Below are 19,209 nucleotides of genomic sequence, written 5' to 3'. Positions count from 1 at the left end.
GCAGGTAGGTTTTTAGGCCCCCCCATCTACAAATCCAAAACGGGGGTGACCTTTACCTCTGCCACCTTGGCAGCAGCAGGGGTGCTGTTGGCTTTGGGGTTTTTCTGGGCATTGCTTTTATTTTCTATGGGCTTCTGCACCTCATAGATGCGGGTAGCCTGTTCAATGACCCAGTCTAAAGATCTTTTCTCGTGAAAATCCCTCACGAGCTGGGTCATGATATATTTGGGCAAGGCATGGAAAAACGTGTTTATAAATTCACGGCTATCCGTGCGCACCCTTCTTGTGGTCTCTGCAAAAGCCCGCTTTAACTCCTGCACAAATTCTTGTGGGGCCTGATCCTCCCCACATTGCAAATTGTAGGCTGCCTTGCGAGCCTCTTGAGGATTTCTGTGAACAGAAAAATGTTTCAGGATGGCCGCCTTATAGGTGGACCATCTTAAATGACTTTGGTCCTCCAGCCCCGCAAAGAAACTGGAGTATTCCGGGGAGAAGGTCCACTTTACATATTGAATGCAGCTTTGGCTGTCCTTCAAATGGAAAGTCTCCATCATTTGTTCAAACAACTCTAAGTGCTCCCAAACAGAATACTTAGCGTTCTTATGGTAAGGCGTGATGACGCTCCTGATCGCCTTAATCTGCTTTAAGGGGTCCTTGAGCAAGGCCCTTTTTGCCTTATTGGCCTTTTTGGTTCGGGTAACCCTTGTCCATTCTTCGTCGGACTCAGAGGCACTGCTCCCAGAGGTTCCCGTCTGTTCTTCCAGGTTTTCCCGGATTCTGCGAGCCTGGGAATGGCTGGCAGAATGTGGGGACCTGGTCTCCTGTGTCCTGCGCAGTTCAGAGGAGTCTTCAGATTCCTCCTTGCTGTCAGGATTTGATGGGTACCCCCTCCACTGACCTAACTGGGCAGAGGTTTTCAGGATGCCCTTAATGGGCCTACTCTCCTGGGGTTCCCCACTGAACTGTATTGTACTTGGGTGCCCATACCCGGATGCCCACCCCTCCATTCCTGGATGGTACTGGCCTATGAGCCCCATGCTTCTGGCTGGATAGTAATCTGCCATCCCTGTGGCCCTGTGCTCATGTGCGCCAGGGGACATGGGGGTGGCAGAGTCCAGGGACTGAGAGGTATGAGGGCCTCTGGTACTAGGGCTCCTGAGGTTATGCTCCGGAGTTTCCATTTCCCAGCGAACCTCATCTCTATCCGCCCCTGCTCCCTGTTGCAATGCAAGAGCCTGCATTTGTGCCTTCAGTTCCTCAGTTAAGGCCTTACTCGACTCTATCAGTCTCTCCTGCATCGCTACCTGCTGTTGGAGCCTATCATTGTGTTGACAGAGGGCCTCATTTTCCCTCTGTGCTTCCTGGTTGGTCCTGGAGAACTGGGCCAGTCTTTGCTGCAGGAGGGTTACCTCCTGAGCTGTGTCCCTATTGGCCTGCTCCTTTCTTGCTAGAGCATCCTCCACCCTCCTGGTGTGCTCTAGCAAGTTCTGGTTTTCTTTTTGGAGGTCACCCAGTCCCTGGTGGGCCAGGTGATTTTCTTCCATTTTCCTTTTTAAATGGCAGACTTCCTGGCCTAAGGCGTCTCTTTCCTGACTAAGAGCCTGCATTTGTGCCGCCAGGTCGTCCCTTTGCCTTTGGAAGGCACCAGCTTTCTGGCGCTCCTGATCAAACTCTGCCTGGGTATCCAGGTCTTTCAGGATCAGTTTATTGCTCTCCTCTTTCTCTCTGTCTAGTTGGATTTGCAGGGTGGCTACCTGCTCTGTGCATGCCCTGTTGAAATTGATCTGTTGCTCCAGCTTTTTCTGGCTCTGCAGTAAGGAGTCCAAACTGTCTTGGTGCTCCTTCTGCAGGGCCAGAAATCTAGTATCCTGTTCTGACTTTTCCTTTTGCAGCACATCCATATCCTCCTTTATTTTAGTAATGTACAGTCTGCTGTCATTTTCTGACTCCTGGCTCCTCTGCAGCCTCTGCTCAGAAGAGTCCAGATCAGATTGGACCTTCTGTAATGCCATCTGTTGCCTATTTGCCAGATTTTGGCTTTCAGCACATCTATCCTGCATGTCTCCCATATATAGGTACAGGTATGCTGCTATCCTGGCGATCTTATTGTGTTCCTCTTTGGCTTTAGGAGCCATATATAGTTCACTCAGGGCCACATGTAAGGGACCCTGATCTCTATATATATCTGACCCTGTTTCAGTGACCTGTTGTGTGATGGCCTGCAACCACACATCCTGGCCCTGTTCGGTCCATTCACCTCTCACAAATAGCTTATGCAAGAGGTGCTCTCTGGCTATTTTCATGTCTACTAAGGTCGTCATTCTAGAGATTGGTCTCTGTCCTGACTTACAGAAGTTAGTATTTTATTTTTGCAGAACAGAACTTTTCTTGGAGTGTCCCTTTTGAGGAATGCTTCACAGCGTAATGCAGCGTGGTGATCCGACCGGGTGTATGTATCCCGTCAGTTAGCACACTGTATTAAGCTGCACAACTGGTAAATCTAACCCAACGTCTCGGCTCGAGCCCCCACTTTGTAAGAGGATTCAATTCAGCACTACAGCCAAGTTAACGCCTAGTCTAGAATACTGAATGAAAACCCTTATTGATATATCTTTAGGTCCAGTTCATGCGTTCTGGATGACTACCCTTGTATAACACCCCTCTCTTGGAATCCCCCTGACCCCACTGAGCCAAGAAGTAATTCTGTTTTGCAAGTTTAAAAGGTTTATTTGATAAATTAAAATATATATCACACTTTTTAATAAATTAATAATTGAATATCACACTTAATCTGATATGGTAAATATTAACAACGGAGAATCTGGCACTAGCACACTTCTTTAATCACTAATGAGTTGACATGAAATGGATAAGGTAGCACACTGGTAAATAGGAACAAAAGTATAATGTGGTAGAGGATGCTTTATGTAGGCTCAGGTGGATGCAATATTCAATGAATGCAGTACAGAAAATACGCAATATGATTTCAACCAAACAATGTAATCACTTTTCTCTGGCTACTCCCCTCCCCCCCTTGATGCAAGGCAAGGAAATGGAAGGAAAACACACAGTTCTCAGAAATGCAATCAACTGTAATTCAGTTCAATCCAGCAAGCTTAAACAGAAGTTTGAAAACACAGGCAAATGCTTTGATAGGTGCTAGCAATGAATGAGAAATATGCTGGAAACGCTCTTAATTCCCTTTTAGAGGTTCAGGATGAGTGGTATCTAGTTAATATTAGTCCAGGCTCACACTAGCAATGATGCAGGGATAGTTAGCAGGTTAAACGAATTTCTGGCAAATGAAATCAGGCAGCAGCAGTTTTTTTACATGTGAAGAAATTGCAAATCGCGGCAAAATTCGCGTATGCGGCGAGCGCTATTACAAAGGAACCGCAAGGACAATCTCTACCGTTTTGGGGTCCTAGGAAAGCCTGGGATCTCAGCTTCCAAATGAAAGTTATTGCAAGTCTCTAGCCCAAACGGTTGCGGAGATATGAGTAATTTAGTAAAGGTCGTTTTTGGTTTTGTAAATTTTAAACGCACACTTTTTCAAAATGACAAATTTTACTAGAAATGACAGGTGACAGATAGGAGGCAGTTCTACTTAGGTTAAATAGATTGAATTAGATGAATTTAAACTAAGAGATGTGTTCTGAGTTTTGCTAAGTACTCACAAGAGATTTTGAACAGGAAAGCGACTTGGTCACGATCTTCAGTCTGGTCAGGTCTTTCCGGATTCTGCTCACAGCGCCTGGTCTGGTCTCGGCTAGGCACAGCACTGCTTTCTCTCTGGTCTGGTCTCTGCTAGGCACAGCACTGCTTTCTCTCTGGTCTGGTCTCTGCTAGGCACAGCACTGCTTTCTCTCTGGTCTGGTCTCTGCTCTGGATAGATTGAAGTCTCTAGTTTGGCTTTCTGGAGTTTGATGGAGGTAAGTATGGATTTTTCCGGCAGGGCTTCCAGCGGCAGATGAAATTGAATGTCTCTATGTGTCCTGACTCTCTGCTTTTATCTGTTTCTTGAGAATGGGTGTGTGTGTTGCATCACTAGACTTGCCCCTCTCATTCGTCATTGGTCAGGCTTCCATTCCTCCGCTTGATTGGCAAACTGAACTGTGAGTCAGATTGATGTCATTTTATGATCTCTTGAAACAACCTCCCTTATCATCTGTGCACCCAAATATATATATGATCAAAATCCATACTTCAGAGTTACACAGTTGTTTGAAATTACATATACATGGTGTGGCTGAATTTAGCCATGTCTATGTCCAAATCTGCTCATTCTCGGAGCTTGCATTCAAAGAGTGTACATAATTGACTTTTTAACTGCTTTTTCAATTTCCGACATGGACCCAACTTTACATACATGTGTGCAGGGGGTAGGGACATTAACTGATGAAGTTTCAGATTTTTAACATGCACACATTTAGAGTAATATCCACTTTTCCGCTAAAACCCCCCTGAACATACCACCGGTTCCTACCACGTCTTAAACTGTGGGCAGAAAAATCACAAGAATTATGGTATCATTTATAAAATTTTCACATGTCCGCACTATGAATTATCCCCCTTTTTATAAAACCATATCCTTGCTGCAGGGGTGTGTCTTTTCAGGTCACATGGTACAGAAACCAGTCTTTCCAGTTTCTGCCAAGCCAGCTTGCTTCTCACAGGCAGTGCCCCTCCCAGCTTCTCCAGGAGGAAGCCACTTTTTACGACGTCTGTAATAAAAACCTTTGCCTGAGTGGAGAGGGCTTTGTTCACTCTCTGGCAGAGCACAGGAAATTCAATTATCAGATACATGGCATATCCTTAGTGTGGGCAGCAAAAGGAACATTGGCCTGGGAACATAGTTGTGACTCAAGTTTCACTCCTGATGGGATCCGTTGCTAGGCAAAATCAAGTTCCTTAAGCCAGACCTTCAGCTAACTTTTTGTTGCTTTTAAAATAACTTGTAATTTTACACATGCAGCTAGAATGCTGATTCTAAGTGCAAAACTATGACATTTCAACAGTTACAAAGGCATGTGACACCAAACATAGGTCACTCATTTAATTTAACATTTTCGATTTTGGTGGTTTTAAATCCAGTTGCAGTTAGGCTTAAGCTGCTGACTCCATAGCATTTTTGTTATAAGCATTGTTTTTGGGCTCTTCATTCCCCAGATTTTGTAGGCACACAAAACTCCATTCTGCCAAATGTCTGCTGGTGTTCAGTGAATATTTTGCACATGTTGCAAGGTTTGAAATAGGCATTTTGCTTGCCTTCAGAAAAACACACAGTGGGTTTTAAAACGCCGGCTTTTGAATAGTGGTGAGTACTGGTACTGCACCCATTTTTGGGATTTTCTTGGATTAATGCATTCTAAACAGGAATGGTTCTTACATGGTAGTAAATCCTTGCTTAACATTGTTTTGATGGGGCTCCTTACAGTAAGATGGTTATGTGGAACCCCACAAAAAGGGTTGAATCTTTAAAGTGGTCCAATGAGTCACGATTTCAGCAACTTTTTGACATCAGTAAAAGTGGATTTTGTTAACAAAGACCTTTCTTTACCCTGGTGGGTGGCAAGTTAGGTAACCATTTTGGTGTGCGCACAACTGCGCAGCTTTCCTGGATTTCGGCGCACATGTGGGTTTTCCGCCATCTTGAATTTCCTAAGCCCACAGCACCAAATGTTGTAGCAGGGTAGCTTAAACATGGGTCAGGACACCCTACAGTATTTTGGATCTGTTTTTTTAATAGCTCTCAGGTGTTTCATTAGTCTTAGCTTTAAGGGATGTATTGTGCTGCCCATGTAAAGTTTATTGCACAGGCATTGTATTCCATACATTTAGTGTTGCAGTTAATGAATTGCATGATCTTCTTTGTTTTTCCATTTGGTAACAGAATATTGTCTTTCCGATTCAACATTTGAGGACATATTTTACACCTGCCACATTTTTGGTTGCCTTGAATTGGTTTAAGGTTCCACATAGCTTGTAATATTTTAGGTTTTTGTATTGGTGTAAAATAGTGGTGTGATTTGGTTCTTGATTGTTGGTGCCTTTCAGAGTGTTACTGCTGGTTCCTCATCCAGATATTTGATTAAATCTTGGTCTCGTTAAGGATGTTTCAGTGTTTATTCAACATTTTTCGTATGTAATGTACATCCAAGCTATAGGTGGTAATTACTTTTAATTTACGATTTGGTTCTTTTGTTCAATATTTTGCTCTGTTGGTAAGTAGATCCATTCTTTCCTTCATGTTGGCTTTGGTGAGAGTTGTTTTCAGAACTTTCTCATAGTATCCTCTTTGCCTGAATTTTTCCATTGTGTTTTCCCCATGTGTTAAGAATTCCAGATTGTTGGTACAATTTCTTTTAATCATATGGGATATTTCTTATGATGTGATTTGGGTGGATTTGGGTAGTTGCTACTAGCATGTAGGATGCACTTGCCAGCTATCGGTTTTGTATACAAAGTGGCTTCAATGGTATTGTTCACCACATAGAGTTCTAAATTCAAGAAGCATGACATATTTGAGTAGGGACGCTGTGTCACCATCCCAAATTATGAGGATGTCATTAATATAGCGTCCCCAAAACACTTTATTATTGTTTTCAATTAATACTTTCTGTTATCATGCATATTCAATTTCGAAGAACCCCAAGAGGTTAGTATAGTGAGAGCAAATTTGATGCCCATCGCTGTTCCTTGTCGCTGTTGGTAAATCTGGTCCTTGAAACAGAAGATATTGTTGTTTAATGTAAATTCCAAATTGATATGAGCATTTGATTTTGAGTTTGGTACGAGATTGATCTATATTTGAGGAAATATTCAGTTCTTTGAATTCCCATTGAGTGTTGAATGCTGGCATAGAGTGATGTTACATCTAGTGTGACCATAATGTAGTTTGGCTCCCAAGTGGTAGATTCTAGCTGCCAAATGACATGTTCTGTGTCTTTAATAAATAAGGCCAGGCTTTTTAGACAGGGCTTCTAATTGCTCAAAAAGTGTTGTTAAATTGAACAGCTGACATACAGTTACAGCCTGAAAGCATTGTGCATAGCTGTAAAGTTGCTCTGTGTCATGCTTGACACTGGAGGCCAGTCCAGTTATTCCCCATTGCATGCTTTGTAAATTAAAGGTTTGTTTTCCCTTTGAAAGTATGGGCCTAGGGGTCCTAGCATGTCGTGGGAAAAACGAGCACTGGCTTGTGGTGTCACGCATGACAGAGGGTAAGTTGGCAGGTATGATTCTAAGGAATGAGGGTCTGCATGTGAGGGATCTTCTGATAAGATGATCAAACGTTTTGTGTGAAATTACTTTACCTGTTGTATCATTGATTTCAGGAGAAAGATAATCCATCTTCGTTTTTCAACTGGAAAAGCTTAGCAATGTCTTCAATTACCCTCACATTCGCAGGGACAGAATCTGTCAGCACGACCCTCAGGTTTTGCTTCTTGTATTTGATGAAAAACCCTGATGTTCAAGGTAAACAAAACGATTATTTATAGAAATTATTAATTACTTTTACATGTAAATGTGTTGGAATGCTGAAGACATGAATGAATGGGTATATGAGTCAGAAACACACAATGGCCATATTAATTAGTCTAAAGTAGAAGAGTGAGCTAATTCAAAAAGCTGAATGACTGAATGAGGGGAGCTACAGTACAACACAAACAGGAATACAATATACTACAACAGAATAAACAGTGCATGCACAAAAATTGAACTTTCTGGTTTGCTACTACACACCAAATACAGTATCCAGATCTGGCCGAGGCACCACCATGAACGTAGTAACATCACTTTAACAAACTTCTTTTGTTGTCTCCGCCCCACTTTCTAAGGAGGTGAAGCTGCTAGGTAAAGACACATGTTTAAATTAAAGGAAGCATGGGCTAAGGTTCCCATATGAGCTTGTTGTTAACAGTAAAACATATAGAGCCTCATGTTAAGGTTGCTGGTATCCTGGCAGTAAATCACCCATGATACCAGCAAATGTTATTTAAGCAATATGACCCGAACGGCGGGGGCATTACCTACTAAGGTAATGCCCCGGGATCCATAGTTATAGAACTGAGTGAAGCGAGGGCCTCAACAAAGGCCCCGGGGCATTACCTGAGTCGGTAATGCCCCCGCCGCAAGGGTCATATTGCTTTTAGTACCCCGGCCCGCAATATTTGCGTGACCGGGGCACTAAAAGCATTTTTTTCTGCCCCAAAATGTTTCGGGACAAAAAAAAATGACCAAGAAAATGGCCGCCGGGAAAGGGAAAATGAAGTCCATTTTCCCTTTCCATGGCGGCCATCGGGAGCAGATGCGCTGGAAACAGAAGTGTTCCCAGCACGTCTGCGCCTGAACAAAAAAAAGGAGAAGAAGCTAAGTGGGGTTATGAGGGAGTAAGGGAGGGAGGAAAAAAAAAGAAAAAAAAGGAAAAAGATGGAAGCCTCCAGCCGTGTGGAGGTGCGGAGCGGGGATGGCCCCGCTCTGAGCCTCCACACGGCAGGAGGCTGCCATCATCCCCCGCTGGGGAGAAAGGAGGCAGAAGGTAAGTGGGTTGGGGAGGGCAGGCAGGGAAAAAAAAGCCTTACCTGAGTCCCTGGCGGGTGGCGAAGGCATCCTCAAAGCTGTAGGGAGACTCAGAGCGGGGCCATTCCCGCTCCGCGCCGCCACACGGCGGTACATTTTCTTTTTTTCCCTTCCCTCCGTTTCTCCCTCTGGTACAATGGCCGTGGTAATGCCTCGGGGAGGGCCAATCAGAATGGTTGTTTGATTCTGATTGCGCGCTCACCAGGTACTAATACTGTTTACGGCACTCAGTCCGGCTGCATTATCGCCGGATTCCGAGTACCAGAGTGACAGTGCTAATCCTCATTCATGGAGTCTTAAAGGACTCCATGAGGGAATTTGCCATCATTACCGGCACCGGCAACACCAGTGTCAGTAATGACAGCATTATTTGCTGGTAGGGCGCATGCCTTAGCTCCAGTTCTTGGATCCTGATTTGAAAGACTAGACAGGTTTTCTGTAATACGTACTCTGAGTTATCTAATCTACTGCCTATGTATACTTTTTTGCATATTCAAATTATAGCATATACAACGCATGTTGTCCTATGGTTAATTAAATCCTTGATTATAAATTTTCTTCTGCCCCTGGTGGTGTGCATATTTGCACATGGTGCAGGTTCCACATTTGTGAAATCCTGTAGTGGTGCTCAGCCAATCACTTTTGCTGGTTGCTTGTGTTGTGACAGTAATGAGAAATGAAGGACACAGTCTATTTCTAATGGTGGCTGTCCTGGTAAATACAAATGTGGGTTTGTTCTTAATGAACTGCAACAGATCTTTATCCATACACAATAGATGCCAATGTCTCTGAACCATCATATATAGTGTGTTTGCATTCTAGAATATTGGGTAATGGTATCTATATGTTGGTTGGTAGGTAATTCCTTATTAGCAACTCTTTTAATCATTGCACCCTGTTCCACGTCCTTAACCCGGTTCTTCAATTTATGAATAACGGTTGGTGAATACCCTCTCCTCTGAAATCTCTCGTATAAGGTCTCACGCTCCTTGTCAAATTGGCATGTTTTGCTACAGTTTATGCATCCCCTTTGCAATTCGCCCATTGGAATATTATTGACTGTGGCTCTCCTATGGCAGCTTGTAGCATAAAGTGTGGAATTAACTTCTGTTGCCTTTCTTGTTTATAGGACAGTTTGAAACAACATATGCTCTCACAGAAAATGAACATGTCAAATATGTCATTATATGGAAAAGGTACATTGATGATATTTTCATTGTGTGGAGTGGCTAAGAGCAGGGTTTTGGTGACTATGTACGATACCTGAATAACAATCTTTTTTGTATAGTATTCACAGGCTACTGTCATAAGTCTGCCATTGATTTTCTTGATCTTCACATGTACATCTCGAAAGGGAAAATGTAAACTTGTAACTTTAGAAAGGCAACAGAAGTAAATTCCAAACTTTATGATACAAGCTGCCATTGGAGATCCGTGGTTGAAAATATTCCATAGGGTGAATCCCAAAGGGCATGCAGAATCTGTAGTGAAACATGCCAATTTGAGAAGGAGTATGAGACCTTATCAGATATATTTCAGAGGAGATGGTATTCAACAACCGTTATTCAAAAATCCAAGAACCGGGTTAAGGACATGGAAGGGGGTGCAATGATTAAAACAGTAGCTAATAAGGAATTACCTACCAACCAACATATAGATATCATTACCCAATATTTTAGAGATGCACACACACTATGGGCCTCAACACGAGTTGGGCTGTATCCGGACAGGGATACCGCCCAACTTTTTTTGCGTCACCGCCCACTCGTCAGGCGGTATTACTGCCGGATCACGGGTTGGGCAGTAAACGTTATTCTCCATTCCCCTTTGGGTCCATTAGACCCAATGGGGAATTTCCGGGGCAATTACTGCCGGCTGTATTACCACAACGATATTGCACCGAAAATCAGCATTTTTCCAGCGTCTTTGCCCCCAGCTCTGAGCTGGTGGTAAACACATCATACTCATGATTGGGCAGACTCTTAAATGTGGCGGTAACTCCGTTACCACAGCATTTATGGGCTACAGCCCAACTTGTAGTGAGGCCACATATATTATGGTTCAGGGACATTGGCATCTGTTGTTTATGGATCAAGATCTGTTGCAGTTCATTCAGAGCAAACCCACATTTGTATTTACCAGGGCACCCACCATCAAAAATAGACTGTGGGGGTCATTACGACCATGGCCGTAGCCATGGAGCTATTAGCTTCCATGGCTGCCTCCCATAGAGTGCCCATGTCCGGTGTTGTGCAATGGGGACTTACCGGTGTAGTCCGACCCTTGCGCGACGGTAAGTCCCCATTGTACAAACCATTCCCCATTCCCATTTGAGTCCCCATAGGGCTCAATGGGAATGGGGAGGGTGCTAATAATGGGCTCGCGACTTGCAAGCGCTCAGACCACATGTTCCTTACGGTCCCCGTCAAGGGACCTTGGAATAGGGAGGTAAGGGATTACCGGCACTGGTCTCCTTACCGGTGCCCGGTATCCCTTACCGCCCAGGTCGTAATGACCCCCTGTGTCCTTCATTTCGCAATACTGTCACAACACAAGCAACCACCAAAAGTGATTGGATAAGAACCACTACAGGATTTCACAAATGTGGAACCTGCAGTATGTGTAAATACACCGCTAAATATACCTACAGGGGTGGAAGAAACATTGAAATCAAGGATTTCATTAACTGTAGGATAACATACCTTGTATATGATTCAATTTGCATTTGCAAAAAAAGTCTACATAGGCAGTACGATTAGAAAACAGAACATGCGTCTTGTCTTTCAAATCAGGATCCAAGGTTACCATTAGCTATTCACTGGCAAAACTGTCACCAACTAGAGAACAAAAGTGATATCCGATTTATGGCCAAATGTCGCAAACGGGGTGGGATTTGAAACTCGACCTGCGACAAATGGAGGCCAAATGCATTTTTAAAATGAGGAGCACAATAGAGGATTTCAACTCCAAACATGAGATTAATGTGTTTCTGTTATTTTACCGTGAACATATGTCTATACGCACAAGATGATTGGTATATTATGTGCATTGTCTACATATGCACTGATAAGAACACATTCCATGGTATTTCAGAATATCTTTTTTTTAAAGAACTTTCCTTCAGTGTCTCCTCCGAAGTATGAAAAAAACATAACTAATGTTAATGAGGAATGCTAGATGCATTAGCAAACTGTGCATTTATATTGGTTAAGGTTTCTTGTGTAATGACTTGTATGGCAGCATAACACCACAGCATGTACATCACACAACAATGATGAGCAAAAATGTCGAGTATCTCATGTAAGAACAAATGCATATCAGGTAGTGAGTTGAGTTTGCTATATGAGAGAGTATGGATCGAGTGAGCACCTATAATGCCTCCTGACATATAAAAACCCATAGAGGCATGAATTTGGTTAACTTTTTTATGGTATGAGATTACCTTTTTAGGGTTATGTAATGATCATTTTAGAACAATTAGAATGTGAATTCCCTGTTGACAATGGGTCAAGTCCTGTGCACTGTTTACATATGTTTAATCCAAGATGGCGCCTGCGAGTTAAGACACACGCATAACACTGTGCTGATCCCAACAAGTGACTGTTAGTCATTAGTAAGGTAAGGGATATCATTCTTTGACTTATAGACCCTTGGGGGGGGGGGCATCAACCATTTGGCCTTAACGTGGGCATACATCATAGGGGGAGTGCATTTAACTAAACAGATACCACTTCCCCACAGTGACATTACTGACTGGAGGGGGAAATCACCCAACAGGGACTAATATCAGGAGCATGTTGACAGGCTACAATAAGGGTAAGTCTGTGTTAAATTAATCTAAATATATTTGAAGAAGGTAAATACTGGAAGGTTTTATGGGCTTACTGATTATAATATAATGTAGGCATCATTGCAGTTTGGAGCAATTGGAAAATCATCTTGAACATTTACACTGTATAGATCACGAATGAAATGCTAATACTAGGTAAGTGTCTGAAGACCAAATCTTGATGCATGGGGTGAGATCTTAAACCCATGTAGCTATTGTCCTTACTTCCTATTCTAGACCACATAAAATAACAACTATTGGTGAGTTTTTCTGATCAAAACTGTTATCAGATGATGGATGAGCACAGTTTTCATAACTGGGGTTATAGTAATAGCCAAACCCTGCTGGGAGATAGAACACTGCAATCACATTTCAAGGCTTGTTCCTATAGTAAGACACCTACATGGCTGTCGTATGCTAGTCTACAGTTGTACACACATTATGCACAATTTGGAACTTAATTATACTTGACCGGAGCGTTTTGGGTGCTACACTAAATCCATGCTTTGCATGATGCTTAACTAGGACCAAACAGGTGGCAAATCACGATATCTGTAGTACAATTATTAGAATGTACCCTAAACTGAATGTTTATGTTTGTTCTTTTCTTTCTGCCAATCTGCCTTGCCTGCTATTGGTATGTATATATTATAATTTGTAATGTATGCCATGTGACTATGTTTGATACTAACACCAGTCTTGAAAAAGACCAGAGGTCGAAACACATGTTGGCTGGATTGTGCTTATGCCAATAAAATATTTTGATTTGAAGTTTAAACAATTGCGCCGTACTAACTGTAATAGCTTAAATTTGTGAAATACACTTCAAATTAATTTGGAAAGTGCAGTAAACTGGCATAAACCCATAAATACTTTGCTTCTTATTTTTTATTTTGACTCTACAATTGCATGTGTTAATTTGTTTAGTGTAGTCCAGGAAGCATTCCTCACAACGACATAGAAGACAAGCGCACAGAGGTTAATAACCTCTGATCCTATTGAAAATTGACATTCTAGTGCAAATGCTTTAACTCTGAACTCCAGTTGCCCATATGCCTCGTCAAATACACTACACAACTAAAATCTCTCAGCATAGCTGGGGAATTCTTTTGGGGGGTCCCGGAATTAGATACTTTTAATTTTGCATCCCACAAGTAGTGCTGTCTTCAGAAATATTACACATCGGAGCGCTAGTAACAAGGATTTTTATAACCTACTTAGTGGCTTAATATTAACAAAAAATGGAGCCATTCAATGGAGATATTTCTTTGAAAACTGCACATAATTGCTTTCATGAACATTTGATTTTCTCCAAAATGAGGTTATGATGATAACACTGAAGCCAAGAGACAACTTTCCAATTTATCTACAGAGAAAGTTCACGAGGAGATAGACCGTGTGATTGGTGACCGACAAAACCCATCATATCACCACAGGAGCCAGATGCCATACACCCAGGCCGTCATCCATGAGTTGCAGAGGATTGCGGATATCTCTCCCATGTCCCTCCCACATTCACTAACTCGGGACACCGAGTTAGGAGGGTACAAGTTCCAGAAGGTACATTTCCCACAGGTTTGGTCTTGTGAAGGATTGAAAAAGATATTTGGTTTCTATGGTACTTTCTCTGTCACCCTAAAGTAGACTAACATCATCAACTGGCAGATTTCAGTTAAGCAGCAACATAGTTACGCTCTCTCGGAAATCGATCTTTTCTAACATTGCAAGTTCTCAATTGATGGAGGATTGGATTTTTGCTATTATAACAGAATACATGTTTGCACATTTATCATTTCTGTAAACAATTGTATATAGAATTATAGATGGGACGCCAGCAACTACAGGGATATTTCCACCATGGCTTTCTGAGTAACATCTGATACAAGAGTTAAAAGCTCAAGTTGTCTATGATGTCACTCAGAACCCTGACATGGAATAAAACCTGCTATGGAAAGCGACCCATCTATGATTTTATTTGCATTCATATTTATTTGGGTTCTATAGCGCTTTCGCCAAAGTGCAATAGAAGTCTATGTTTCTAAATCTGTGTCTAAATGTATGTTGTATATGGATCCCTATGTCCCTTTTCCAAGTCCTATCAATTACTGTATGGGGCTCAACACTGTATTCTGCCACTAGTAATCAGCTGGATTTACTGTGATTTCAAGTTGTGGAAATATTAAATGACTTTGGCAGGATTTCTAGAGGAAATCCCACCAAACCTGTAGTGAGGACTCAAGCTCCCTGTCCCCTCCTCCAAGAGCACCCTAAAATGGCGGGAAAAATGTGGGGGAAAACATGCTTTATCACCCTGCTGAAATGTTATAGAAATGACTTAAGACTTCCAAAATCATCTGCTATGAAGTCCCAGCAGGAACATTCTGCATTTGCAAATAAGAAAGGCTGATTAGGACATACATAAGCATCTGCTATGACGTCCCGGTGGGTAGATACAATATTTGGAAATGGAAATAGTTGATAGGAATTCCACAATCATCTTCTATGATGTCCCAGCAGGTAGATACCTTGGGCCTCATTACAAGTTCAGCGGTAGCCTTGCCGGTAAAACTGGCAGGCTGCCGCCGAACTTGCAAATTTACCGGCACCCGGGAATGGGCAATTACTGGGTCATTACGGCCCTGCCTGTACCAGTATTTGCCCATTCCCGGGCGCTGGTAAAAAATGCTCCCCATTCCCATTGAGCCCTATAGGGCTCAATGGGAATGGGGAGGCCGGATGCACCAGCACCATTCAGAATGGTGCCGGTGCATCCGACATGCTCTGCTCGCGAGTGCCGGTCCGCACACTAGGTCCGACCTGGTGGGCGAAAAGGCACCCGCAAGCAGAACTCATAGTTTGCCGGTCCGGTAACTACGGTACTGGAAAGTTTACCAGTACCGTAGTTACCAGACCGGCAAACTTGAAATGAGGCCCATTATTTGGAAATGTCATACACAAATAAATCATAGATGCCTACGTGTCGACAAAATGTTAATTTCGCAGAACTTAAATCAGCCATATTGCAAGATGTAACTTGTTTTATTGGTCCCTGTTTGCAGTAAAGTTGTCAAATAATCCTCAAAGAGTCAAGCATATAATTGCCTAAATGCTATCTATCATTGACAACCTAATTGGCTGAACCACCTACTTATGACTGCTTTTGAAGTAATCATGCTTTTCTATTATCATATTGATATGTTTTCTTTTTTTCAGGGGACTGTTTTCATCCCTCTGCTGAATTCTGTACATTTTGACCCTACCCAGTATGAACACCCTGAAATATTTGATCCCAAACATTTTCTTGATGAAAATGGCTGCTTCCACTTGAACCCTGCTTTCCTACCATTCTCTGCAGGTATCAGTCAGTGTTGATCTTCTGGACTGTACAACACATTCTGTGATGTTGGGACTATTCTGCACTGTGCATTCCTTATGTACTGAAGTGGTAGATGCAATGCCGCTCACAGCCATGAGTGGTATCTGGTGTGCCTGGGATATTCTATCTTGGGTGCATGAGTTGGTATGTACTAGTGGAATACCTGATGGAACATGGAATGTAGGGCTCTCCAAATTCCAGGATTGATGGTTGGAAGGGATTCTGGATGGGCATAGATACCTGGTGGATGCTAATACCCTTCTCTCCTACATAACCACTTACCTTGTCACCTATAACAATTAAACACTTTCCTTTTACATAATCCTGGGACCTGTGTTGTTCCTGCTTGCTGCCGGCCTCACCTGGTGCCCAGGATACAACATATTTGGCAACAAGGATGTTGTAATTAGTTACCCATGAAAAGGTAAGGGGCACCTTCATGCAGCCAACGAAATGGTAGAGTTGAACATATGTATTTACTGCTGATGAAGATATGCCACGAAGGAGAACAGCATCACAACAACACTGGGGGTGAGCCAGAGTGTCCAAGAGATTCAGGACCAAATGTATAGCAATATGGGCCCATCAATGTTGTCATTCAAACCAGACTGATGCTTGTCCAGTCGTAGTATCCAGTGTTGTTCCAAATCAAAAAGACAATTTGTTGTGGAATAATTAGCTGTCTCAGGGCATACTGATTCAATTGTGAACCATTTGAGATAATTTTCATCATGGCCTAGTACTTGGTAGCGTTTGACTAATGGGGCTTGTATGTGGTGATTGCTGATCTTGGATCTATGTTCAGAGATCTGGACCATGGAGGACCGTGTGGTCATGCCCAGATACCACAAGCCACAAGTGCAGATAATCACATACACTGGGCCTCATTACGAGACCGGCAGTAACCGAGCCGGAAAAACCAGCAGGTTACCGCCGGACTCGTATTACCATTCCGCCTCCGTGATTCCCGGAATTAACGGGGCATTACGACCCCAGTGACCCGGGAATTCCAGAGGCGGAATTTGGTAAATCCCCATTCCCATTGAGTCCCATAGAACTCAATGGGAATGGGGAAGTGGAAACACCGGCACCATCTCGTGATGGTACCAGTGTTTCCTCGTCGGCCTGCAGGCGGGTGGTGTTGAACCCGCCAGGTCAGACCTCGCGGGAATGACACCTCCCGCCTGCAGGACTCGAGATCACCCGGTATGGAAACAACGGTGGCAGCAGGTTTACTGCCACCATTATTTTCATGCCGGGTGACTTGTAATGAGGCCCACTGTGGTTTTTTTTGTGAATCACGGTAAGGCCCAGTGAATGTTGTGTATAATTCTGTTAATCACACATATTTGTAACCTTCTGGATACATGTGTTTTTATCCCATAAAAACACACTCTGCTTCGGTGCCTGCTTTTATCATGTGAAGTCTATTTTATTTTAGTTTATTTCTTGGCAACTTATTACAAATTATTTGTGATCTGACCATTCATTGCTTGTTTTTTATCTTGATGCTCAATTGTTTATTTGCTCTTCACCTTGTTGCCCAATTCCTTTTTCATCCACAACCCGCTTCCACTTTTGTGTTTCCATCGTTTTCAGCACTTTATTTGCCCCAAATATGGCTGCACACAGTTAAATCAACTTGACAGTCCAGACGCCAAGTCTTCTGTTTTCTTGACGCATGTTGGCGACGATCACACATTCCTGACTTCAGACGGGAAGCCTATATATCCAGTGGTGGCTGGTGAATTTTTTAACTAAAAGAGCATAAACAATTCTCCCAGATATGCCATAGCGACAGAGCGTAGCGAGGGAGCCCTAACCAATCAAAGGGGGTTCAGGCCGGTTCTCCCCCTGAGAAAAGTTTTAAAATAATGGGTTCAAAGGGTGTATTTTAGAGCACACTTTTTTGGAAAATCGGGTAAAGCCAAGAACTTTGCAATTGGTTATGTAGGGTAACTCTTAAAAAAATCAAATCCAATAGATGCAAGTCACCAACAATGCACAGGTGCATTTCTACAACACATTTTCATGTTGACTTTGCCCACAATATTTGCCAGTATAAAACGTTTTCACAATTGCTGTACCCAAAGATTTCCATGCCGGCTGCACCGTTATACTGTATTAGTACCATATAAGAAAATACTCATGCTTGCTTTGCTCATAATGCCAGCAATGATACTATAACACTAATGATACTTTAGGATTTGCAATCTCATGGATAATATCATTGCTCCATGACAGAATGTCAAAAATTGTCTGGGGCGGAGCTCACTCTAAATCGGAGCGCATGGGCTGTGGAGTACCACAGGGTGCTTGCTTGTCACCATCTCTTTTCAATGTTTTTTGTGGCCTGCTATGTGATCTGTTAGTCATATTAGGGGTGAGTTTTTCAAATTATGCTGACGACACCCAGCTTATTATTGACCTTAGTGTAGACTATGATAAATATTGTGAGAGGATCACTCTGATCTATGGAGCTATTGAGAATTGGATGGCATCAAATGGAATGTGTTTAAACGCTGCAAAAACTGAGTTTTTGGTGTTTGGCTCTTCTCAACCCTGTGCAAAACTTGGAAGCACGAATTCGGAATTCTCCATTGACATGCATTCTACCAGTACGATGTCTAAAGTTAAAACCTTAGGGGTTGTCTTAGAGGCATCATTGAGCTCTGATGCCTAAGTGCACAATATTACTAGTAAAACACAGTACCACTTAATGATATGATATGATATGGCATTTATAAGGCACCTATACACAAGTGTTTCAAGGCGCGAGACTTAAGACTTCTGAGGTTAGTGAAACCATAAGTCTAAGAAGCCAATTGCACAACGATAGTCAGGACATTTATCATGCCGAGAAGTGACTATTGCAGTGCACTATTGGCAGGCATGAGTAAGAGCTGTCTGCAGAAACTTCAAGTCCTGCAAAATGACACAGTGCGTATTGTAAAAAACATTCCAAGATGGGATCCTATACCAACTCATTGAAGAAAGTTCCACTGGTTATATTTTCAGGCCAGAATTTGCTTCAAAGTCTGTATCTATGGGCAGGCACCTAGGTACTTAAAATACTCTATTATTGCCTCCAGCCCTAATAGAACGAATAGATCTAGCTACGCAATCCATTTGGTGGTTCTGAAATGTAAACAGGAAAGAGGTTTGGCCAGATTTTCCCATGCGCAGGCAGCGGTAATGTGGAATACTCTCGCAATGGTCTGTGAGTAGACAGTAATCTATCTTCTTTTAGGAAGCAACTGAAAACGAAACTGTTCGAATAACTCCGGGAATTAGACTGTGACTGTATGTGTTTTCTGTTTCTTTTTCCGATCATGCGCCCTGATGCCTGCGGGCCCCGGCGTTATATAAATATGTGAATGAATAAGAAAACACATCCATGTTTGTTCTGCCAATATAAAGC

General features: G+C 42.6%; 1 protein-coding gene across 1 annotated transcript in view; it reads left to right on the top strand.

The window, feature by feature from the left end:
• LOC138566788 (cytochrome P450 2F2-like) overlaps window positions 1-19,209 on the top strand; it is an 807,149-nt gene that overhangs the window by 730,517 nt on the left and 57,423 nt on the right. The window contains exons 7-9 of the mRNA XM_069644442.1: window positions 7,338-7,479; window positions 13,785-13,972; window positions 15,626-15,767. Of these exons, the coding sequence (XP_069500543.1) occupies window positions 7,338-7,479; window positions 13,785-13,972; window positions 15,626-15,767 (472 nt within the window). The remainder of the gene's footprint in view (window positions 1-7,337; window positions 7,480-13,784; window positions 13,973-15,625; window positions 15,768-19,209) is intronic.

The sequence above is a fragment of the Ambystoma mexicanum genome, chromosome 2p (genome assembly GCF_040938575.1).
Source record: "Ambystoma mexicanum isolate Mex_15411 chromosome 2p, UKY_AmexF1_1, whole genome shotgun sequence".
Classification (NCBI taxonomy): Eukaryota; Metazoa; Chordata; class Amphibia; order Caudata; family Ambystomatidae; genus Ambystoma; species Ambystoma mexicanum.
This window is presented reverse-complemented; position numbering and strand designations above follow the sequence as displayed.